At 41.2% G+C, this 25,532-nt stretch overlaps 2 protein-coding genes across 2 annotated transcripts; both read right to left on the bottom strand.

Moving 5' to 3' along the window:
* Window positions 1-318: 318 nt before the first annotated feature.
* Window positions 319-2,652, bottom strand: LOC111981939 (eukaryotic translation initiation factor 1b). The gene is made up of 4 exons (XM_024013437.2): window positions 2,435-2,652; window positions 1,310-1,473; window positions 1,125-1,226; window positions 319-955 (listed from the first exon to the last, which is right to left on the bottom strand). The coding sequence occupies exons 1-4, from the start codon at window positions 2,463-2,465 to the stop codon at window positions 911-913; spliced, it is 342 nt and encodes a 113-aa protein (XP_023869205.1). The 5' UTR covers window positions 2,466-2,652; the 3' UTR covers window positions 319-910.
* A 12,517-nt stretch (window positions 2,653-15,169) lies between these two features.
* LOC111981938 (eukaryotic translation initiation factor 1b-like) lies at window positions 15,170-19,845 on the bottom strand. Its single transcript, XM_024013436.2, has 4 exons — window positions 19,671-19,845; window positions 18,522-18,685; window positions 18,325-18,426; window positions 15,170-18,141 (listed from the first exon to the last, which is right to left on the bottom strand). Exons 1-4 carry the CDS (start codon window positions 19,699-19,701, stop codon window positions 18,097-18,099), a joined length of 342 nt encoding a protein of 113 aa, XP_023869204.1. The 5' UTR covers window positions 19,702-19,845; the 3' UTR covers window positions 15,170-18,096.
* Window positions 19,846-25,532: the final 5,687 nt, after the last annotated feature.

Below are 25,532 nucleotides of genomic sequence, written 5' to 3'. Positions count from 1 at the left end.
AGCGGTTCACTTCCAGCCATACCGCTTTTCCTTTGTACATTTAGCAGATCTAATCCAGAGACAGTGCATTCAAAGGGCGGTAAACATCAATAAAGCAGCCATCAGCACTAGTATGCAAAGGCACTCTTCCCCACGTACTGCCCTATTCTCTACAAGACGCCACGTCCTGTACAATAAGCAGTTGGCTTTTTGCAACACGTCAATATTGACCAAATTATCATACAATCTTGGTATGGTCCATTTTGTATGCATAGTGGAATATGTCATTGCAAACCCAGCTATTAAGATTAAATAATTGTACCTCATGAAAACAAGCTGTCAATTTCAAATATTTATTGAATAAAATGTGGTATTTTATAAACAAGTCTCCCCCACTCCATTTTCAGTTGGTAGCCCAGCGTCAATCCTAACATGGCAGACTTTTTTTAAAGGAAGAAGCACAACGTTGTAGATGGGAGATGGGGCTGCGATGGTCAGAACTTCAGCAACACTCTGCTGTAACCTGGAAAGCATGCAGCCCCACAATACATTGGAACTGCTTCTCCCCAAACTGAACCACCCGTAACTATTCTAACCACCCCCCAAATCCCGCAACCACAACAGGATTCCGCATGAGGTGGCGGTTGATCATTTTATTGAAACTTGTACAAAACAAAAAGAGTTACATGGAATTGTGCCGTCACACAGCAAACTAAAAAATGTAAGGAAAAAAACTAAATCACCACTCATCCCACATCTGTCAAGCCGTTTGTCCATGTTTGCACTGGACTGCTCCCGTATGAGGGGAGAGTTAAACTGGTAGTAAAAAGTCTCAATTCAGAGGTATTCATTATCTTAAAGGGGGATGCGGTGATTGCAGCACGGGGGAGAGAAGTATCACAACCAGGGGAGAGGGGGCTGCTGAGAGCTTCTAGAATCCGTGGACCTTGAGCTGCTCCTCTTTCGCCAGGCCAATCTGGAAGTGGGATGAGGGCAGAAGAGACATCACACAAATGAACTTCGAACTCTAGTTACTGAACATTTACAAACAGGGGCTTTTCTATGAGAGCCATCTTATACGCCACACTTGTGTGTACTATACACTGGGTGCAATGTGCTATAATAGGAACAAAAGTCAAACCTACCTCAATCAGAAATGTGCAGATATTCTTGCGCTGGTCACCTTGCAGCTGAATCACTTCCCCATACTCTGGGTGCTCAATCACTGTACCATTGCAGGCAAATTTCTGTTGACAAAGCAGAACTTGTCAAAAGGCCAGTAGCACAAAACATGGATATTTCCTAGTATAAACTCCCTGCCATAACATACCTTCTTAAAGGCCTTGACTAGCTTCTTCTTATCATAGTCGGTGGCTATGCCCTGGACCGTGGTCAGAGTCTTCCTGCCGTTACGCTGCTGGATTCTTATGTGGATGTAGTCGTCAGTCCCAGATGGGAGCCTGTCATTACCCTTAGTTGCATCAGCAAATGGGTCTGTGGGGAGGACACCATTTAAAAACAAGTCACACTACAATTCAAAACAAACATCTGTCATGTAAAATTACAAGGAAGCAACCTAAAGTGATAACTAAAATGGTAGTAGTTAGTTTGACCTAGCTAACAAAAGATCCAGGCCGATGAACTGGTGACGTAACGTCTTAGCCACGAGGCTCAGGCCCAAGTAAAACCCTGCACAGATGCTTGTCAGCAAATTACATGGAATATGGGATTACAGAGGGGGAGAAAATCCCACAGAGAGAAGGCGGCTAATCTGCTCAAACCTACATTTATTCGGAATATTGAGATTAGTGACATGGGAGAAAGTCGAATGGCCCAGCCCAGATAGACAATCATTCCGGGAAAACAAGCAGAAATTTCGAAATGAAGTAATGAATGTTAGAGAAACCAACAATTCAGCGGGGCTACATTATTTGATCTGGCCATTTACGTAACCCTTAAAATATAGTTTACGCTTCACCCCAAAAGGCCTTCACGGCAGGGTCGTATTACATACAGACAAAGGCAAAAACATAAATTTATATTCGGTCCATTGTTGATAGCTAACGTTAGTGCCAGAAAGACAACCGACAGTAAGAACGAGTTACTCCCAAATCGGTATTGTACATTGATCAATGTATCCACAATAGACTAGTTAGATATACCGGCTACAAATCCGCGTTCGGGCCTAAAAAAAGGAAGTGAACTTCGGCCTAGTTGAAGTCTGATGGATATTGGCCAACATTCGCAAAAAACAAAAATGCTATTAATATAAATAATTTTCAATCGGGGGGGAATGTTCTCTATAAATAACCAGATTTTTCATGAACATATTAAAATCAAAACGTTATATTTAGTTGGAACGCCGTCAATTCTTACAAATGCTAGCTAACGTTAGCAGCAGCCCTTCCCCCACTTTTTCGACCCCGCGTTTGCCGAGATGGTTGAAATGTCTTACCGAAAGTTTGGAGGTTCTGGATAGCGGACATACGATAAGATTTCCTTTCCTTTCGGATAATAACTGGTTAGCGATAGACTGGTCTGCTTAATTTGTTTTTCTTTCTTTAAATCTTCCTTTTCACTGGGACGACGTTTTAGTCAGCTGAAAGACTCTCACAAAATGGAGATTGTTTAGCTTGCAAAGTAGAAAACAACCCTTTATAGCGCCTCCCCGCACGTAAGGACGTGCATCACGCCACACCCTATTTTACTGGAAAAATTACGTAATTATCTATTTCAGAAGGCAAAATACCAACACCTGGAACCTAGGCTAAATAAAAACTATAGCACAAATATCTAAATTAAATGTGAAGATCTTAGTTAATAAAGCAATGTTCTTCGTCGATGAAACAATGGTCAGTGGTACATTATTAAATTTTAGGAAATATATTGTTATATATTACTTATATATATATATATTGTTATATATATATACTGTTTTTGGTATTTCTACACCTGCATTGCTTGCTGTTTGGGGTTTTAGGCTGGGTGTCTGTACAACACTTTGTGACATCAGCTAATGTAAGAAGGACTTTATAAATACATTTTATTTTATTTGTTTTTAACTGACTAACTAAAGGCTTCTCCTAAAATGTAGTAGACCGAGCCCCCTCGAGAGAGAGAGTTGCAGATTACAGTAAAACATTCTTATGCCGACTATAAAATGTGTTGGCACCTTCAATTAATGCACCTTTTCTCATAAAAAAGTCAATTTCAGCACCCCTCTTGATGAAGGCAGATTCAGAGGGGTTGGGTTAAATGCGGAAGACACATTTCAGTTGAAGGCATTCAGTTGTACAGCTGACTAGGCATCCCCTTTCCCCTTTTTATCTCAAATGTAAACACGACCTCACTTGAAAACTCTAGCTGCTGTTTGTCTGTGTCTGATGGGACAGTGCTATCCGGCATCCTTGGGACGTCCCAACGATAAACTGTAATCTTAACCCCTTAACCTAACCCTAACCATTTAAAATGTAAACTTCAATGGGGTAGGGACATCCCAAGGATCCCTGATAGAACGGGCCGTGTGTGATGAACTCCCAATGACTGAAATAAGGAAAATATCTGTTTTGGAGTGTACTTGAAATATGCAGCATGCAATCCGAATTGTCTTGATCGTATGAAGAGGTATCCTGTTGACCATATTTAGCCAATTTATAGAAAGCTAGCCAATGCTTAGAGTTTGACTAACCTAGCCTGCTACTGTAAATGTAAATGTGCCTGCTGAGGCTAGTGTTTCATTAGCTATCTCTCTGTCAGTGAACACATTTTTGAATCATGATTTGGCATGATTATGGGGTGGTTTCGCGGACAAAGATTAAGCCTAATCCTAGACTAAATTGCACTTTTAAACTGGACTAACTGAAATGTAATTTCTCAGACATGGTTGAAAATAGCCTCAGAGTTGCTCTAGTCTAGATTTTAAAAATCTGATTTCCAGAAGGACTATTAGAGTAAATCTAGATTTAAGTGAAGGCTTAAATTAAACCTGTCCAGAGTCAGGTTTAACTTCAGATTAATGGACGTTGGCCCCCAGGTTGACCTTGGCAATGGAGTAAAATGGATTACCCTGGACTAACTCAATGATGATCAAAGAGCACCACCAAGGCCAGACAAAAGGATAGTTATAGACAGGAGCAACCCACTGAAGGATTTTGATTAAATCAAATTTCCGTGACTATTTCCTTACGTACAAAGAAAATGCAGCTAACATAGAGTTATATGAATATGGGAACTTGTCTGGAGTCATTGGCTAAATAGATTGATGTCATATTCCCATTAAGTGTCCCTCTGCAGCAGATGCTGAGGAGTACAGGAATCGTAAATCTGGTTCTAAATAAATGTACAAAGTGTGTGCACTCCCACTTTGCAGTTCTCCAACATGGTTGCACATTGGAAAGGTACGCCTTATGACTCAAGGATTTTCCAAAACTGTATGCTCAGCTTGAAGGAGGACAACATTGTGGAATCATACTTGGTGACAGTGGGTATGCACAGACCAACTTCTTGTTCACCCCCTATCTTCATGCAATAGGACCTGAACACCAGCTCATATCCGCTCCAGAGGTGTAGTGGAGCGCATGTTTTGGTGTATGGAAGAGTCCTTTCCAGTGTCTCAGAAACACATTGCGTTTTCAACCAAGAAGATGCTGCAATGTCATAATTTCAACAGCAGTGCTTCACAATTACCTCAACCAGCATGGCTGCCCAGATCCTCACACTGAAGATAAGGATGATCCAAACGTTCCCATGGTTGAGGCAGACACCGACAGAAATGGACAAGCCTACAGAGATGCTTTTGCTATGCAGGACTTCTCACAACAAAGATAGCTCAAGTGATTGACGCAAACATTAGCCAATATTGGGACCATGAACTGGTGCTGGTTCGAGAATAACATTGGCACTGCTGCTGCTTAATTTCTCTCTCCTCCTTCATAGTGTAAGGTTAAAATTGATTATGGGGGTCTTCTAAAGACCCCCACCATTGATTATGTTGTTATTAATTTGCTTATGTGCCATTGTACTTATGCTCACTGTATAGCTGAATATTGAGGCCTCTGTCTGTGTCTAGCTCTCTGCCAAAATCCGCAGCCCCGCGTCTGTGAGAAAAGGTGTGAAAGGGGACTGGGGACTGAGGGTGATAGTGTCTGACAGTGTCTGTTTTTCTATGAAACAAGAGCAGATTTGCATGCCACTGAGACAGGTTCTCAGAAACCTTGTGTTAAGAATAACTTGTTCTTTTAGCTGCACGTGCAGGTTTTGACATAGGAGATCGCACCATAAGGTGTGGGGTATATAAGATCCTGTCTTTCTTTTGTTCGGGGCAGAACATCAGGAGAGGCATCAGTTGTATGTCTGATGTTTGATCTTTGACTTCTGTCTACAGCTGTATTCTAATTAAAATTGTTATGATTTATATATGCACATTTTGAGTGTTCCTTATTTGTTAAGTAAATAACGGAGCCCAGAAAAGTGGAACCAACATTAGCCAACTCAACATGAAGGATGTGCATCTTCATATCATGCTCTTCTTTTAAATACATTAGTTTGCGCTCATGAAACTAATGTATTTAGCACCAGTTTCTCATGCATGCTCAGCCTCTTTGTCTTTGTCCTCCTGCCCATGTTAGTGACACAATCTTCCCTCCTGGCTGCTGCAGATGTAGTGAGCTGACCTTTACCCTGTCTTATCCCCTCCAAGCTATGGTGATCATCTGCCTCTAGAAAATGATTATATCGCTGCATTAGATAATATTATTTCTTCAAGAGTTGCATTCATTACATCATTTTTATTATGGGAGTGCAAGAGATGACTGACAACGTTACATATTCCCTGCAGTCCAGGGATGGCACATGTTGAATGAATGTGGCCTACCAAATGAGGATTGGAACAGTCCCCCATCTGAACTGTCCAAATGGTGATCATCGGGGATATCTTCCAGGGGTTGCTGGCTCTCAATGATCCCGTTCAACAAGTCCCCCAGCTCATCTGTCTCTGGTCTTACCAGTCTTAAAAACACTCCCCATGAGCAACATTTGTCTTCTTTAAGTTGATTTTTATGTTTTTCCACAGACCCTTAGAAAGACAAGACAATATAGAAATTATATTAGTTATTATGTGTGATATTGTGTGTTACATTTCTGTCTCACAAATACATTTAGGCCCCACTGTGTTGTGTTACACAAGAAAAAAAATTATCAAATTGACTCTGATTTGTAAAAGTGGGCCAACAATAAATACAGTATCTTACCTGAAGTTGTTGTCGCGTCCTTTCGTTAACTTTTTCATTTGTGTTGAATTAATTACAAATGGTAGTCCAGACATTACTATTCTTGTTTTCTGTTGATGAATCATGCTATTTGTTCTCGATAATAGGGTGCTTTGACAAAAATCACTTCAAGAGGGTTTTTTCAATGTCACTGAAATTCTTTTTACGTTTTCTTTTACCTCCGTCCATTGTTTGGTTTAGGTTATTTGTTCCAATTCAACACAATGCTTATGTATTAGTGTCCCATCCTGGTTTTTGAAGCATCCTCAGGTCAGCACTAAGTGCAAATTGTTAATCTAACCAGGCTTCAAGTCAATAAAAGATTGACGGAGGCGAGGGACATGGACTGGAAATGAGGAAGGGAGTTTGGATGGCTAACTAAAAAGCAGCATTCCTTAAGAGAGGATGGCTTTCACTTCAGGAGTGATGAATTCATGAACTTCTTTGACGAAAAGATCATGATCATTAGAAAGCAAATTACGGAACCCTTTCTTGAATCTGCATATTTCTCCAAAGCTCAGTTGTCCTGAGTCTGCACAGAACTGTCAGGACCTAAGATAAATGGAGATAATCAAGTTTTTAAATCCTGTATCTCTTGACACATTCATGAAAATAGTAATGGCCTCAACCTTCAAGCTGCATACTGGACCCTATTCCAACGAAACTACTGAAAGAGCTACTTCCTGTGCTTTGCCCTCCTATTTTGAACATAATAAATGACTCCCAATCCTCAGGATGCGTACCAAACACACCAAAAGTAGCATTAATGAAGCCTCTCTTGAAAAAGCTAAACCTTGACCTGGAAAATGTAAAAACGATCAGCCTTTATCGAATCTCCCATTCCTCTCAACAAAAAAAAAAAGCTGTTGCTCAGCAACTCACTACCTTCCTGAAGACAAATAATGTATACGAAATGCTTCAGTCTAGTTTTAGAGCCCACCATAGCCCTGCACTCGTGAAGGTGGTAAATCTGTTCTCATGCTCCTAGACCTTAGTGCTGCTTCGATTACCACATTCTTTTGGAGAGATTGGAAACTCAAATTGGTCTACACGGACAAGTTCTTGCCTGGTTAAGATCTTATCTGTCGGAAAGATATCAGTTTGTCTCTGTGGATGGTTTGTCCTCTGACAAGTTAATTGTACGTTTCAGTGTTCCTCAAGGTTCCGTTTAAGGACCAATATTGTTTTCACTATATATTCTACCTCTTGGTGATGTCATCCGGAAACACAATGTCAACTTTCACTGCTATGTGGATGACACACAACTGTACATTTCGATGAAACATGGTGAAGCCGCAAAATTGCCTACCCTGGAAGCCTGCATTTCAGACATAATGAGGTGGATGGTGGCAAATGTTTTACTTTTAAACCTGGACAAAACAGAGATGCTTGTTATAGGTCCCAAGAAACAAAGTGATCTGCTCTTGGATCTGACAATTAATCTTGATGGTTGTACAGTCGTCTCAAATAAAACTGTGAAGGACCTCGGCGTTATTCTTGACCCTGATCTCTCTTTTGATGAACATATCAAGAATATTTTAAGGACAGACTTTTTGCATCTTCATAAAATCAGAAACTTTTTGTCCAAAAATTATGCAGAAAAGCTAATCCATGCTTTTGTCACTTCTAGATTAGACTACTGCAATGCTCTACTCTCCAGCTACTCATATAAAGCACTAAATAAACTTCAGTTAGTGCTAAACACGGCTGTTTGAAACTTGACTAGAACCAAAGGCTAGGGCTGATTTCAAGGTTTTACTGCTAACCTACAAAGCATTACATGGGCTTGCTCCTACTTATCTCTATGATTTGGTCCTGCCGTACATACCTACACGTACGTTACAGTCACAAAACGCAGGCCTCCTTATTGTCCCTAGAATTTCTAAGCAAACAGCTGAAGGCAGGGCTTTCTCCTATAGAAGTACATTTTTATGGAATGGTCTGCCTATCCATTTGAGAGACGTAGACTCGGTCTAGACCTTTAAGTCTTTACTGAAGACTAATTTCTTCAGTAGGTCCTATGATTGAGTGTAGTCTGGTCCAGAGGTGCGAAGGTGAACAGCAAGGCACTGGACCAACGAACCGCCCTTGCTGTCTCTGCCTGGCTGGCTCCCCTCTCTCCACCGGGATTCTCTGCCTCTGACCCTATAACTGGGGCTGAGTCCCTGGCATACTAGTGTTCTTCCATGCCGTCCGTAGGAGGGGTGCGTCACCTGAGTGGGTTGAGTCACTGACATGATCTTCCTGTCTGGGTTTGGCCCCCCTATACTCAGCCTTGTCTCACGGTAGTAAGTTGGTGGTCTTTGACATCTGCAGATGTAAAAGGGGCTTCATAAATACATTTGATTGATTGATTGAGATGGCGGAAGCAGAAGTGTTGTTTGAAGATGAAAGCGCGTCGAGTACAGTTAACGAGGAAGATGAGTGGACAACAGTGAAGTCCAAGAATGGAACGAAAAGGGCTACAATTGTTGTGGGAAATGAGTCTGATGAATCATTGCTTGTTGGAGTACGATTTTTGGTTAAGGATGTTCATTTGGGAAACCCTTTTGAAGTCACGAGGATGGTGAAGAAGGCTTTGGGAAAAGTCAAAGAAATCAGGAATGGTATGGTGTTGATATCGTGTGTATCCAAAGAGCAAAAGGAGCGTGCATTGTGGCTTGTAAAAGTATTGACTCATGAAGTGGACAGCTTTGATTTTCAGAGCAGGGCATCGGTAAAAAGTGTTCTCTCTGGCGTCCCGTTGGACATTGATAATCAATATCTTAGGCAAAAAATTTGAGTAGTCGTGCACGTCGCTTGACCCGTATGGAGAATGGGAAAAAGGAGCAAAGTTGTATTATTGTCTGTATTATTGATGTTTGATAAAGAGTATCTACCACCCTATGTAAAGCTGGGATATAAAATATATGCCGTAAGAGCATTCGTGCAAAACCTAATGCGATGCAAGAAGTGTAAAAGGTTTGGCCACGTGTCAAGTGTTTGCAGATGGAAGGAATATTTTATTGTCTTTGAATGTAATATGTTGCAACTGTGGTGGGGATCATATTCCTGAATTCCCTAAGTGCCCTGTTAGGGTGAAAGAGGTTGAGGTGTCAAGGATCAGAGCTGCACAGCAAATCTCCTATGTGGAGGCGGTGAAGAGAGTTGAAAGGGTAAGAGGCCACAGTTCTGTAGAAGATATGGCTGTGGATGCATCGCAACCAGTTGCAAATGTTATACATCAATCAAGTGATCTGGATACATTTATTGTGAAGAAGATGGATTTCGTAGCATTTATAGCCACAGTTATTAATTATGTCCAAGAAGTCCAAAAAGCTGGACATCATTATATCTGCAGCCGAGAACATTTTGGGCCTCCAAGACTTAACGGCAGAAGAATTGCAAGGAGAAAATGTCCTGCCCTCACAATCTTTTAAATATAGAGACCTGTTCCAAACAGACCCATGGCAACTAGACCCGGCCCGATCCGAGTAAGGGAAGCAGCAGAAAATCTATTATTTTTAATCAACTTTATTACAATCCCCTAAGGTTGATGTCTGCGCCTACGCGGAAATCTAATTAGAATAATAAACACATTCCCATAAAAATGTGTCAGTTTAAACTAGAGATATACATTTTTTGCATTAGATGCGTCTCAATCCACTGCATCCGCCTATGTCGCACTTCAGCATCTGTGGTGAAAGGTGACAGAGCTAGAGCAGTGTTTGTCATACCATGAGACATCCTGAAAAACGGTCTTCTCACAAAATCGTCTGTAGTGTCCGAACGGTTTGTTCTACGACCCCCACAAGCATCTTTGGACTAGTCTGAAGTTGGTATAGCTAATCTGCCAACTTCTGTCAGTAATGTCCAAACAGTTTGGGCTACACACTAATATGACCCTCTGTGAAAAGTGAGAGTCTCACGAACATGTACATGTCGGTTGTCTTGCTCTAGGATGCCCACAGTTGAAATAATTAATGGAAATACAGGTATTTAATGGAGACTGTTTAGTGACAGCATGAATGACATCAGTGAGTCCTGCCTTGATGACTGTATTAGGTTTACAATTGTCCTATAGATTTTTGTAATCTTAAATTATTATTTGGAATAACAATAGCTAAAGCTCCCTGTCCCGGAATGACATGCTAAAGTGATAAAGTTTTCTGCTCCTGCTAGCTAGCAACAGGTCTACTTGTTGTAGCTAACTAGCTGCATTGCTAAGGTTGCTGTGTTGTAAGTAAAGTTGGGTATCAACTCTATAGCTAAATAGATTACAAATATAAACATTCTTTACCTGATAGCAGTGCGTCAGACGGAAATGAGGTATTTTTGATGTAACAGGAATGTTATAGGCCTACTATGCTTTGGTATTATATTCGGTTCTGTTATGTAAAATGCAAATTAATTGGTATGTGATCTTGTGAGACATTGTGAGTAGATGCGCTTGTTTTGAGATCAAAGCAAGAGCTGCATGTAGCCACCTGTGCACATTTCTTCATATTCTTTGCTAGTTAGTGAGTTATTAGCCCAGTTGTAGCTCATTTCTATTCAACAATGGGGGAGTGGTTGCTTCCTACAAGAGCACAACATGTGTGCATTTCTAGCCATCTTTGAAAACAAGTCAGGTAAAGAGCTTTTTTTATGTCTTAAAGGGGTAGTGTTGTATTTTGAGACTGTCTTGAATAAGCTAAGTAGCCAATAGGCAGAAGATAGCATAATTTGTATGAGTTTCTGTAATAATGGGATGGGAATAATAATTAATTTTATTTTGTAAAGTGGTTTCTTGCATCAAACAACACAAAATTTCCAGTCACCTCCTTGTCTGAAGGACAAATGGATAAACAGGTTCATGTCAAGCCCTGCATGTTTTTTTCAAGTCTCATGGAATGTAGGCCTACAATGAGCCACACATTGGCTGCTACTGTAGGCTGAACGATAGAACAGCTATTTCCACGTAAAAATATTATGGGATGCATTTTCTCCATTGTTTTTTTTATGGTAGGACACTCTGAAAGGCCTACATTATGATCAAATGGCAACAGTAGGCTACTTGGCCACTGTTAAAACTGTAACTTAAAGTGGGTACAGACTCAGAGTTCACAGTAAACACTCACCAAAAGTAGCACCGAATTTCCACAATGTTCAAGTTTGCGCTCAGAGACCTGAAATTTGCTCAGTGCTGAATTTTTTTGAGGGTACATTTCCTATGACTATGTGATACAGGTATTTGTAGGCTATGGCCCAGGGGTATTTAACTCTTACCCTACAAGGTCCAGAGCCTACTCATTTTCTGTTCTAACTGATAATGAATTGCACCCACCTGATATCCCCGGTCTAAATCCATCCCTGATTAGACGGGAAGAACGAAAAAAGCACAGTGGAACTGGAACTGCTTAATATCATTGCAATGTTTGCGAGGAGAGCTTTATTTTCGAGTAGGCATTTGTATGCATTGTAATGTGTATCATAAATCAACTTTGATTTGCTTGATCACATGGTTACAATATACCCTTTTAAAGAATAAAATGAAACAGAGGTGAACTATTCATAGAATTTATTTGCATAGATTAAACATGCTATCATATCAATTGACCAATTAGTGAACATAAATCATTACTATGTAGAAATGCAGGAAATTCCTTTTAAAACAGCCATAAAATCAAGCTTTTGCTGTTGTGTATTCATGCATCGCAATAAACTGTAATCTAAATGCATTATGACCTCTAACTTGGCCCAATTCACATTTCCAATTGACCACCCTGACATACCAAGCTAGAATGGGCCCTGTGTCTCAAACAATAGCCCATGTAGGCTAAATATCCCAAGCAGAGATACAGCAACTTCCAGAGAGGATCAGGCTCCTTGAGATTTGTGGTGGCCACTCTGGTTTGGGTGTCCTCAGCAGAACGGTGTCGTTCTGGGTTCCAATGTGCAAGAGGTGTCCATAGAGTTTTATTTTATAAAGGCAAACACATAGTGAATTAGGATTTTTCCCCCCATGTTCGAATTGGCCAAAGTGGTCAAGCCTCAGACGGTCTTCTGTAGTGCACACACGTAGCCTATAGTTCTTCACCATTTTCACCAGTGCCAAAGAAGAAACCACAATTTTATACTTCTAGACTGATATACATGTTTATTTGGTTTGTCATTTTATTGTTTTTCATGGAATTTTTGTGGAAATGAAATATCATTTATTTAGATAAAATTTCCAGAAATAGTTTTACCAGCTGTTTATTCTCAAATTGAAAAAAAGCCCTCCGGCAGCACTACACCCCTGCTGGATAGTTCACCATTTTTTATTGGTTTACTGTTTAGTATTTGGCAGCGTTCGCCTGTCCAGAAAACAAAAATAAAAGTATGTTGAAAAAAATGAAGAATTGACATTGGTAACAAATGGACATTTGTTCACAAGAAATAAATATACACAATATTTAAAAACCAGCTCCTCCCTCGCCAGAATGATCTTTTTTTTCTTTCTGTTGTTTTATTTAGTTACGACATTCACCGCTCCCAGCTGTATAGCAATCAATTACTTCGGCGTCTCTCTGCTTTGCAAAACGTGCACACCCAAAGATTTTGGTATCTGCACAGACATTGCTGACGCATGCCAGATCTTACAACGCCTGGATAAGTATTTCACGCATCAGCTAAACACATAATATGCTCCAGTAATCTGTTGCCAGACAGTCGATGACGTGGCATGCAAACATTGGTTGATGCATGCAACGTCTGATCAGGGAACACAACCTTTACCTCTCCATTCTCTGGAGGTGCATCATGGGTAAACAAATACCAACTATGATACACCGCCTGGTACAGAGTTTGAGACAGCGTTATCATCAGCTGGGATGACTTCAAGGACCTTTTGTATAGTTCACATAGTTTGGTGGGTAGGATTGATATCGCAGCCAGGCCTAAGCCTAGTGTAAATTCACTGGTGGAATGGCTGCCTGACCCAAAGTGAACTCTACAAGCCACACCTTTTGAATTGTCCTCAATGTAGCACCTTGTCAGAACAGTAAAAACCACAACCCAACATGTCACAACTCAACCTAACTTTTTGGCTGTATTTTGGAAATGAGTGGGACATGTGACATTTGATGCAAAAAAATAATAGATGAACCTTTCTGCTCGAGGTTGTTATAAACATTTAACGCTGATCCTGTGCATCAACTTGTCTGTCTCTTGCCAGGTGCCTTTCTTTTCATACCTTGATGCTTTCTGAACTGAGTAGACTTACATATAATTAAAGCAGAAACTTCATCACGTGTGTTCAAACATTCAAGATTTCCAGATCACTTTGGGAGTGTTAGGTATTTACAGTACTTTACTATGATCTGATTATGCCAGTAGAACAATTAATTGGTAAACACACTAACTAACATGCACAGAAAAGGCAAATTCATCTGTTATGAAATCCATCACCTGACTTGACTACATTCTTTATAGAATTGAACATGATGGGTGAATCTAAAAGCATACAGATGCTGCTAACTGTAATAATACTACACTATTTCATAGCCAGGTTTTGTTTGCCGCTCACAGGGTAATGTTTATGTGCTGCAGGTAACACTACCTGGCCGCTAGACCAGCCCCATGCAGGCACACCTCCTCTTAAAGGTTCAATGCTGCCATTTGTATCTCAATTTGAAATCACTTCTGGGTAACAATTTTGCTAGGACTGTCTGGAAGTGATCTGAGTGGGGAGGGGAAAACTGAAAACTAGCTGTTATTGGCAGAAAGGTTTGGAACTCTTTCTTATTGGTCACCAGGCAGGTCAAAACTCAATCAGACCAAAATGTAAGGCTGCCTTTTCAAACAGCTCTTATGCTAAAAGGGCATTATCCAAATGTTAACAATTTCACAGTAATATTCCAACCTCATAGTGTAGAAATATATACTAAACACAGGAAAACAATGTATTTGACTGCACTGGGCCTTCACTGTTACGTAGCCCTTTCAAAACAACAGGGAATCAGGCCTTGCTGCTAACCTCAAAAAAGGATCATTAAGAGATTACGGTTGTTGTACATCATTGTCACCAACATAGATTTGGTGTAGTGCCACCAAAGGAGAAAACGTATCATGAGTGGCATTCTTGCTGCAAACACACCCATTGACACTCAATGATCTTGCAGTTAGCCACTGTTCATCCATGCAGTGGGTCCTACAGTTGTTAGTGTCTTTTGACCCCCCCCCCCCAGAAAAGGAACTGACCTCAACCCACCAATAGGTCCTGACGCACCACTTGGGAAAAACTGGTGTAGAGATAGGGTGGCATCCACCGAGCCACCAGTGGCCTTTCTCGTCATTGTCACTTTTCATATCTTCACTTAGAAATAATGTCAAGCTGGTCTGATAACATTACCACACAGAATAAACAAGTCATTAATCTTTCTGTGGCAATGTAAATTTCTCTCATTATGGAAGAAAAGCCAAAGGTGATCTTTTGAACTTCATTAAATTCCAAGATTATATGCCACCGATAGCTAGAATTTAGCTTGAACAGTTGTCAGACATAACATGTAAAAAGTACCTGTCATTTTGGGTGGAAATGATTACCTTTCAACAACAAATTAGCTTTAAGCAATGTGGCAAAATTTTAGAACAGAATATTCCTCTGGTGACTTTAGGACAGTGTACTTATTACGCAATAAGGCCCGAGAAGGTGTGGTATATTGGCCATATATCACAAACCCCCGAGGTGCCTTATTGCTATTAAAAACTGGTTCCTAACATTAGAGCAGTAAAAAAAGATGTCATACCCATGGTATACAGTCTGCTATACCACAGCTGTCAGCCAATCAGCATTCAGGGCTCGAACCACCCAGTTTATAATAAAGAGCGTAATGTTTTATTCAATTTACCACTTAAAATGTGACTTTTGATGTTGCATTATGTATATTTCACTTAACCAGTTATTGTATTCTTCACTGTAGGCAACTTAAACATTTATTTATTGGTCCACTTCCCAAAAGAAAAAAAGCTTCACAAGGTATTTTGTCTCCATTTACACCTTTTTTCACTGTGATCCTGCCTCCAGAACCATCCAATTTACATTAGAAAGAAAAGAAAACATAATTCCATCCTAGACATGCCCACAATAGTTTTTTTTTTGTAGATCTGTGTAGTGGGCAGGGTTTCTTCACACCTACCCTTGCTTTCAATAGACAAAAACATGTAACATTTTTGCACAGTTCAAAAAAAGCCCTTTATAGCATCACATCAGACCCCAGGGATGTTGACAGCAGTCGTGACAGCATCAATGCAGTTGTTCCGTGCCAGTGGCGCTAAGCAGCTCTCCCACGACCGCAGAGGGGGACACTGGAACAGTGTTTGCGGTGGTGCGGGAGGGTATTGGACCCACATCTCAATGGGGCATGCATCGAGTGTCCCGGGGAGCATGACAAAATTCTCAGGCTCCCTGTGCATCAGCAAGAGAGAGAGCATGGAAGATCTTAATGGTCGCTTTGCGTCCTACACGGAGAATCTAAACGAGATACCTTTTCACATCACAAATGTAGGGTTTTCTTTTTTCACTGTTAGCCTAAAGAACTACCATTCACTTTCTCCTATCATTAGGTGTAAAAATCGGATGATATTCTGGTCAGATGCGATAGAACGGCCACCCACTGCTTTCAAGTACACTCAGGTGCGATTCCTCTCTTAGTGGCTAAAACAGTGAGATGCCTATCTAGGATGTGTGTTGTATGAATGTGTGAGGCTCCATGTTGATGTCTGTGTGGCTCAGGTGCACTCACTAGAGGCAACCAACACGCAGCTTGAGCTAAAGATCAATGAACATCGGGAGAGAAGATCCCTTGGTGACCGTAAAGACATGGGTTGACACTTGGGGATGATCGATAACCTTCAGAACCAGGTAGGCCTACATGTACTTGAAAGCAGTGGGAGGCCGTTCTATCGCATCTGACCAGAATATCATCCGATTTTTACACCTAATGATAGGAGAAAGTGAATGGGGACCTATCACTGAACACCTTCCACAGTTGACAGTCTCATTTTGCTCTTAAGCATCATCTTATGACCAGACGACGCACTCTCTTGTTCCTTTGTGACCTGTCACCAAGTAGAATTCTAACCCATCCTTTCAGCAAACAGTAGTGGGAAGGAGGGAAAGTAGATAAGAGAAGGAAGCCACTGGGCACAGACATCAATTCAATACAAACAAAATCTAATGGGGAAAACATTTAAACAGAGATATTGGCACAGCACTGAACAAAAATATAAATGCAACATTTGAAATGAGGAACCAACATTTTACGAGCTGAAATAGAAAATCAGACATTTGCCATAAGCACAAAAAGCTTATTTCTCAAATTTTGTGCACAAATTTGTTTACATCCCTGTAAATGAAAAGGTTACTGAGGAGGTTGTCTGTAATGAAGCCCGTTTGTCAGGAAAAACTCATTCTGATTGATTGGGCTTGGCTCCCAAGATGGTAGGCCTTCGCCCTCCCAGACCCACCCATTGCTGCGGCCCTGCCCATTCATATGAAATCAATAGATTAGGGCCTCATGAATTTATTTAAATTGTCTGATTTCTTTTGTGTAATGCAGTAAAATCATTGAAATTGCTGCAGTTATATTTTTGTTCAGTGTACATGACCAAAAGTATGTGGACACCTGCTTGTCAATCTCATGGGAATCAATATGGAGTTGGTCCCCCCTTTGCTGCTATAACAGCCTCCACTCTTCTGGGAAGGCTTTCCACTAAATGTTGGAACATTGCTGCAGGGACTTGCTTCCATTCAGCCACAAGAGCATTAGTGAGGTCGGGCACTGACGTTGGTCGATTAGGCCTGGCTCGCAGTCGGCGTTCCAATTCATCCCAAAGGTGTTCGATGGGGTTGAGGTCAGGGCTCTGTGCAGGCCAGTCAAGTTCATCCACACCGAGCTCAACAAACCAGTCCTGTACGGACCTCGCTTTGTGCATGGGGGCATTGTCATGCTGAAACAGAAAAGGGCCTTCCCCAAACTGTTGCCACAAAGTTGGAAGCACAGAATCATCTAGAATTTCATTGTATGCTGCAGCATTAAGATTTCCCTTTACTGGAACTAAGGGGCCTAGCCCGAACCATGAAAAACAGCCCCAGACCATTATTCCTTCCCCACCAAACTTTACAGTTGGCACTATGCATTCGGGCAGGTAGCGTTCTCCTGGCATCCGCCAAACCCAGATTCGCCCATCGGACTGCCAGATGGTGAAGCGTGATTCATCACTCCAGAGAATGCGTTTCCACTGCTCCAGTGTCCAATGGCGGTGAGCTTTACACCACTCCAGCCGACGCTTCGCATTGCGCATGGTGATCTGAGGCGTGTGTGCGGCTGCTCGGCCATGGAAACCCATTTCATGAAGCTCCCGACGAACAGTTATTGTGCTGACGTTGCTTCCAGAGGCAGTTTGGAACTCAGTAGTGAGTGTTGCAACCGAGGACAGACGATCTTTACACGCTACTTGCTTCAGCACTTCACGATCCCCTTCTGTGAGCTTGTGCGGCCTACCACTTCTCGGCTGAGCCGTTGTTGCTCCTAGACGTTTCCACTTCACAATAACAGCACTTACAGTTGACCGGGGCAGCTCTAGCAAGGCAGAAATTTGACGAACTGACTTGTTGGAAAGGTGGCATCCTATGACGGTGCCACGTTGAAAGTCACTGAGCTCTTCAGTACGGACCATTCTACTGCCAATGTTTGTCTATGGAGATTGGATGCATGTACTCTATTTTATACACCGGTCAGCAATGGGTGTGGCCGAAATAGCCGAATCCACTAATTTGAAGGGGTGTCCACATACTTTTGGCCATGTAGTGTATCAGGACCAGTGGAGCTGAGGCTGCTGAGAGCTTTTAGAATCCGTGGACCTTGAGCTGCTCCTCTTTCGCCAGGCCAATCTGGAAGAGGGATGAGGGCAGAAGAGACATCACACAAAGGAACTTCGAACTCCAGTCAGAGAACATTTACAAACAGAGGCTTTTCTATGAGAGCCATCTGTAGGGGCCATGACAGATGGCCACTTATACTCCACACTTGTGTACTATGCTGGGTGCAATAGCAGGGACAAGAGTCAAACCTACCTCAATCAGAAACGTGCAGATATTCTTGCGCTGGTCACCTTGCAGCTGTATCACTTCCCCATACTCTGGGTGCTCAATCACTGTCCCATTGCAGGCAAATTTCTGTTGACAAAGCGGAACTAGTCAAACGGCCTGTAGAACAAAACATGGATCTTTCTTAGTATACCACCTAGTGTCAACTCCCTGCCATAACATACCTTCTTAAAGGCCTTGACTAGCTTCTTCTTATCATAGTCGACGGCTATGCCCTGGACCGTGGTCAGAGTCTTCCTGCCGTTACGCTGCTGGATTCTTATGTGGATGTAGTCGTCAGTCCCAGATGGGAGCCTGTCATTACCCTTAGTTGCATCAGCAAATGGGTCTGTGGGAAGAACACCATTAAAAACAAAATCACTATACTTAAGACAAAAATTGAGTTCAAAACAAAACGTGTCATTTCTAAAATTACAAGGAAGAAACCTAAAGGGATACCTAAGATGTCACTGTTTGTTTGACCTAGATAATAAAAAAGGTGCAGGCTGGTAAACTGGTGATGTAACGTCCTATCCACGAGTCTCAGGCCCATGTAAAACGCTGCTCAGATGCTGGTTAGCAGATTACTACATGGAAAATTGGGATTTTTGACAAATCTCCCCCCAAAAAAACGGATGACTAATCTACGCAGACCTTAGTTTATCTGGAATACTGGGGTTCGTGACACATGGTGGGAGAAAGCAAAATTTCACAGTCTAGATAGCCAATCATTCCGGCAAAACACAACAGGCAGAACTAGCTGAAATTTCGAAATTAAAGCATGGATGCAACTAAGTCAGTAGGGGAATATCATTAGATGTAGCTATTTGGCTGAACTATTTATATAGTTTCAACCTGAAGGGCTTCCTGGAAAAAAAACGTCGTATCAGACAAATTGGGCAAAAAGTTACATTTATACTCGGGCCATTGTTGACACTGTGCCAGAAAGACAACCGGTAGTAACAATTTGTTAACCGAATATGTATTGTACGTTGATTAATGTGTCCACAATACAGACTAATTTGCTATATCGGCTACAAATCCGTGTTGGGACCAAACGTTAAACAAGGACATTAACTTCGTCTGATGTCGATAGGTGTTGGTCAACGTTAAAAAAAAAACTGGCATGCTATTAATAACTTTTTGCAATCTGTAGGGAATGTTCTCGATATAACTAACCAGATGTTTTATGAAGACATGTATTAACAATTTGATTAAAATCAAACGTTATATTTAGTTGTAACGTCGTCAAAATGTTTGCAAATGCTAGCTAACATTACCAACTGCCATTCCCCCCACTAATCACGTTAGCTGAGATGGTTGAAATGTCTTACCGAAAGTTTGGAGGTTCTGGATAGCGGACATACGATAAGATTGACTTTCCTTTCGGATAATAACTGGCTAGCGATCGACGGTTCTGCCCAATTTCTGTTTTTCTTTGAATCTTCCTTTACACCGGGACGAAGCTTTAGTCGGCTGACCGGCTTTCACAAAATGGACATCATTCAGATTGCAAAGTGGTACACAACCTTTTACAGCGCCTCCCCGAAACCACCGTCACCGACGTTTTTGACGTACGTATGGACGTGTGCTACGCCACCCCATTTTACTGGAAGGAAGACATAATTATTTTGGTATTTCTGAGGGGAAAATATCCACTAGGCTGCATAAAAAAAATATAGCACAAATATCTAAATTAAATGTGAAGACCTTAGCTAACAACAAGGTAGAGTTTTATGAATATGGGAACTTTCCTGGAGTCATTGGCCGTATAGATGGATGTCATATTCCCATCAATCAATCAATCAATCAATCAATCAATCAATCAATCAATCAATCAATCGAATGTATTTGTAAAGCCCTTCTTACATCAGTTGGTGTCACAAAGTGCTGTACAGAAACCCAGCCTAAAACCCCAAACAGCAAACAATGCAGGTGTAGAAGCACGGTGGCTAGGAAAAACTCCCTAGAAAGGCCAGAACCTAGGAAGAAACCTAGAGAGGAACCAGGCTATGAGGGTTGGCCAGTCCTCTTCTGGCTGTGCCGGGTGGAGATTATAACAGAACGTGGCCAAGATGTTCAAATGTTCATAGGCCAGCAAGGTCAAGTAATAATAATCACAGTGGTTGTAGAGGGTGCAACAGGTCAGCACCTCAAGAGTAAATGTCAGTTAGCTTTTCATAGCTGATCATTCAGAGTATCTCTACCGCTCCTGCTGTCTCTAGAGAGTTGAACACTGCAGGTCTGGGACAAGGTAGCACGTCCGGTGAACAGGTCAGGGTTCTATAGCCGCAGGCAGAAGAGTTGAAATTGGAGCAGCAGCACGACCAGGTGGACTGGGGACAGCAAGGAGTCATCAGGCCAGGTACTCTTGAGGCATGGTCCTAGGGCTCAGGTCCTCCGAGAGAGAGAGAGAGAAAAAAGGAGAGAGAGAATTAGAGAGAGCATACTTAAATTCACACAGGACACTGGATAAGACAGGAGAAGTACTCCAGATATAACAGACTGACCCTAGCGCTTTCAACCAAGAAGATGCTGCATTGTCATAATTTCAACAGCAGTGATTCATAATTACCTCAAACAGAATGGCTTCCTAGATCCTCGCATTGAAGATGAGGATGACCCAGATAGATGTTCCCGTGGTTGAGGCAGACAACAACACAAATGGACTAGCCTGCAGAGATGCTTTTGCAATGCAGCACTTCTCACAACAAAGATAGCTCAAGTGATTGAAGCAAACAATAGCCATGGATTCACAAATGGAAATATCGGGACCTCGAACTGGTGCTGGTTTGAGAGGAACATTGGTACTGCTGCTGCTTAATTTTTCTCTCCTCCTTCATAGACAACTCAACATGAAGGATGTGCATTTTCATATCATGCTCTTCTTTTAAATACATTAGTTTGCGCTCATGAAACTAATGTATTTAGCACCAGTTTCTCATGCATGCTCAGCCTCTTTGTCTTTGTCCTCCTGCCCATGTTAGTGACACAATCTTCCCTCCTGGCTGCTGCAGATGTAGTGAGCTGACCTTCATCCTGTCTTATCCCCTCCAAGCTATGGTGATCATCTGCCTCTAGAAAATGATTATATTGCTGCATTAGAGAACATTATCTCTTCAAGTTGAGTTCATTACATAGCTTTTATTATGGGTGCAAGAGATGACTGACAAAATTGCATATTCCAAGTCCAATGATGGCACTTGTTGAATGAATGTCCTACCAAATGAGGATTGGAATGGTCCCCCATCGGAACTGTCAACGGCTGAGTTTAGACAAGCAATTATGATAGTTTTTCCACTAATTGGTCTTTTGACCAATCTGTCTCTGGTCCTTCCTGCCTTGAAAACCCTCCAACAAATCAACAGCTAATGTCTTCTTTAAATAGATGTTTATGTTTTTCCACAGGACCTTAGAAAGACAAAACAATATATACTTAACAAAAATATAAACGCAACATGCAATAATTTCAATGATTTTACTGAGTGACAGTTCATATCAGGATATCAGTCAATTAAAATAAATTCCATAGGCCCTAATCTATGGATTTCACATGACTGGGCAAGGGTGAAGCCATGGGTGGGCCTGGGAGGGCATAGGCTCACCCACTTGGGAGCCAGGCCCAGCGAATTAGAATTCATTTTTCACCACAAAATGGCTTTATTACTGACAGAAATACTCCTCAGTTTCATCAGCTGTCTGGGTGGCTGGTCTCAGACGATTCCGCATGTGAAGAAGACAGATGTGGAGGTCCTGGGCTGGCGTGGTTACACGTGGTCTGCGGTTGTTAGACCGGTTGGACTTACTGCCAAATTCTCTAAAACGACGTTGGAGGTGGCTTATGGTAGAGAAATTAACATTAAATTCTCTGGCAACAGCTCTGGTGAACATTCATGCAGTCAGCATGCCAATTTACGAGTTCCTTTAAAACTTGAGGCATATGTGGCATTGTGGCATTGTGGCATTGTGTGACAAAACTGCACATTTTAGAGTGCGTTTTATATTAATAAGCAAAAAGTGGCCTTTTATTGTCCACAGCACAAGGTGCACCTGTGTAATGACCATGCTGTTTAATCAGCTTCTTGATATGCCACACCTGTCAGGTGGATGGATTGTCTTGGGAAAGGAGAAATGCTCACTAACAGGGATGTAAAAAAAAAATTGTGCAAATATTTGTTTTGGGGGGGGGATCTTTTATTTCAGCTCATGAAACATGGGACCAACACAATACATGTTGCGTTTATATTTTTGTTCAGTATAGAAATTATTTTAGTATGTATGATATTGTTTGTGTTAAATTTCTGTCACACAAATACAGAACATTTAGGCCTCACTGTGTTGTGTTACACAAGAAAACTAACATTTCAAAGTGACAATGATTTGTAAAAATGGGTCAACAATACAGTATTTTACCTGAAGTTGTTATAGTGTCCTTTTGTTTACTTTTTCATTTGAGTTGAATTCATTGCAACTGGTAGTAGAGGTATTATTTTTGTTTTCTGTTGATGAATCATGCTGTTTGTTCTCGATAATTGGGTGATAATTGGTTCAAAATCCTTTGAACGTTTTCTTTTACCTCTGTCTATTGTTTGGTTTAGGTTACTTGTTCCAATTCCACACAATGCTTATGTATTAGTGTCCCATCTCTGTTTTTTAAATCATCCTCAGTTCAGCACCAAGTACACATTGTTAATCTAATCAGTAAGGACTACCTGGTTAGTCCTTACTTACCTTAGTCTGGGACTCCCTAGTCTATAACTAATTAAACTGAAGTTAAGCAACGTCTCAGAAAGCCATTTTTAAAATCTGGATTAATTTAAGTAGAATTAGCCTAGTCCTAAATTAAACTCTGTCCATGAAACCCCACTATAAGTCTAATTTCAAGCAATTAGCTGCAGGCTTAAAGAAACATTCAATCATACACTTTGCATAGAAACCCAAATAAAAGCATGTAGATACTGTGTAGAAAGGTGTGTGTGTGTGTGTCATGTTCTTCTTCTTTGAGATTGGGTTGGCGGAGCGCATCCAACTTTTAGGTCCATACACGGCCACCTACTGTACTGGAGTGTGAGGCCATTCACAGCCTACTTACATTAAATTCCGGTAATACAAATTTGGGATAAAGGAAAAGGAAAATGACCCTGCCAACAACTAGCCCTCTCTAAAGAAAAACACCACCCCATTCCCTATTTAACCCTGTCTAATCCTACTCCTGACTAACGGTCTGAGAGGACAGTACAATACCACTCAACACCCCCCACAAATCTTCTGCAGTAAAATGCCTTTCAAGAACTTCTCTGCAGCTGCCACCACAACCTCTATTTTCTGTGATTTACATTCTGTTCCTGCGGTACAGTTGACAACCATGGCTATGAATGCTAAGAAACCCACCTTACCTTATCAATCATAAGTAATCAAAGTGGCAATAGGCTACAGTCACAGAGCCTCCGTGTGTGGCAAAAGTTAGGAGATATCTAATCAATGGAAGATGGAATTAAAATGATGGAATTAATGTTAAATTATAAGGATAGGCTATAACGACCAACAGCCAACAGGTAGGCTTCTACTTAATATTCTGAATGGAATTGTTGTTATTTGTAACTGTAGGGTGAGACAACAAGCTACATGCGCCACACTCCACTCTTGTGAAAAGCAAGAGCAGCAGCATAAATTATAAAATGTCTCTCTTTCACTCTACTGCAGCAGTCGTGTTCGGATCTGTACAGGCCCTTCCCGACAAGTCAGTTAAAATTGCACATACCCGAAACCCGTGACAATCATATCAGATCTGACCCAGACCCGTGACATTATTTCCCGGATCGGGTCTCGGGTATTCGGGTACAGGTGGATCCGTGAAGACCTCTACTGCATATGCATATTAGCCAACAAAGCATATCCTACACATATAGCATAACTTGCAATACAATCTTCTCTAAAAACAGCTGAGCAAAATGTATAGCTTACAATGTGCTCTGCAATAAGATGACCAGGGTTTGATTTCTAAACAAGATGAGTTCTCAAATGTCAGCATCTGCCCAATACCATGGTCGGCACGCATAATGTTGGATGCATTATCATTTAAGGTATGGAGAATGATAAAGAGTCTGCAGGATTACAGAAAAAGCATTTGGGAAATGAATGTTGAAGTTTCAAATACTGAATGTTCAGTGAATGTGAATATATTTAGTGGGTTTAAATGATTAGCCTAACTTTCCTACTAACCTAAAAGTTGACAGTGCCAAATTCTTGCCAATCCATTATTCTACTACTAATTATGAGTGTTAGGCATATTGTCCATAATGTGCAAAATAGCAAAGGTGTCTCAGGCAGTATATAAAGTATCTACAGTTGAAGTTGGAAGTTTACATACACCTTAGCCAAATACATTTAAACTCAGTTTTCACAATTCCTGACATTTAATCAGAGTAAAAAATTCCCTGTCTTAGGTCAGTTAGGATCACTTAATTTAAGAATGTGAATTGTCAAAATAATAGTAGAGAATGATTTATTTCAGCATTTATTTCTTTCATCACATTCCCAGTGGGTCAGAAGTTAACATGCACTCAATTAGTATTTGGTAGCATTGCCTTTAAATTGTTTAACTTGGGTCAAACGTTTTTCAGGTAGCCTTCCACAAGCTTCCCACAATAAGTTGGGTGAATTTTGGCCCATTCCTCCTGACAGAGCTGGTGTAACTGAGTCAGGTTTGTAGGCCTCCTTGCTCGCACACACTTTTTCAGTACTGCCCACAAATTTTCTATAGGATTGAGGTCAGGGCTTTGTGATGCTAACTCCAATACCTTGACTTTGTTGTCCTTAAGCCATTTTGCAACAACTTTGGAAGTATGGTTGGGGTCATTGTCCATTCGGAAGACCCATTTGCGACCAAGCTTTAACTTCCTGACTGATGTCTTGTTATGTTGCTTCAATATAGCCACATAATTTTCCATCCTCATGATGCCATCTATTTTGTGAAGTGCATCAGTCCCTCCTGCAGCAAAGCACCCCCACAACATGATGCTGCCACCCCCGTGTTTCACGGTTGGGATGGTGTTCTTCGGCTTGCAAGCTTCCCCCTTTTTCCTCCAAACATAACAATGGTCATTATGGCCAAACAGTTCTATTTTTGTTTCATCAGACCAAAGGACATTTCTCCAAAAAGTACGATCTTTGTCCCCATGTGCAGTTGCAAACCG

The sequence above is a fragment of the Salvelinus sp. IW2-2015 genome, linkage group LG20 (assembly GCF_002910315.2).
Source record: "Salvelinus sp. IW2-2015 linkage group LG20, ASM291031v2, whole genome shotgun sequence".
In the NCBI taxonomy this organism is placed as follows: Eukaryota; Metazoa; Chordata; class Actinopteri; order Salmoniformes; family Salmonidae; genus Salvelinus; species Salvelinus sp. IW2-2015.
Note: the sequence above shows the minus strand (reverse complement) of the source record. Positions and strands in the feature narration are given on the sequence as shown.

What these genes read in the sequence shown, in the direction of transcription:
- LOC111981939 (XM_024013437.2), bottom strand. Translation starts at nt 2,465, where the DNA reads ATGTCCGCTATCCAGAACCTCCAAACTTTCG. An exon ending in CCAGAACCTCCAAACTTTCG is followed by an intron (nt 1,474 to 2,434) that starts GTAAGACATTTC and finishes TCCTCCCCACAG; the next exon opens with ACCCATTTGCTGATGCAACT. An exon ending in TCTGCACATTTCTGATTGAG is followed by an intron (nt 956 to 1,124) that starts GTAGGTTTGACT and finishes TCCCACTTCCAG; the next exon opens with ATTGGCCTGGCGAAAGAGGA.
- LOC111981938 (XM_024013436.2), bottom strand. Translation starts at nt 19,701, where the DNA reads ATGTCCGCTATCCAGAACCTCCAAACTTTCG. An exon ending in CCAGAACCTCCAAACTTTCG is followed by an intron (nt 18,686 to 19,670) that starts GTAAGACATTTC and finishes TTCTTCCCACAG; the next exon opens with ACCCATTTGCTGATGCAACT. An exon ending in TAGTCAAGGCCTTTAAGAAG is followed by an intron (nt 18,427 to 18,521) that starts GTATGTTATGGC and finishes CTTTGTCAACAG; the next exon opens with AAATTTGCCTGCAATGGGAC.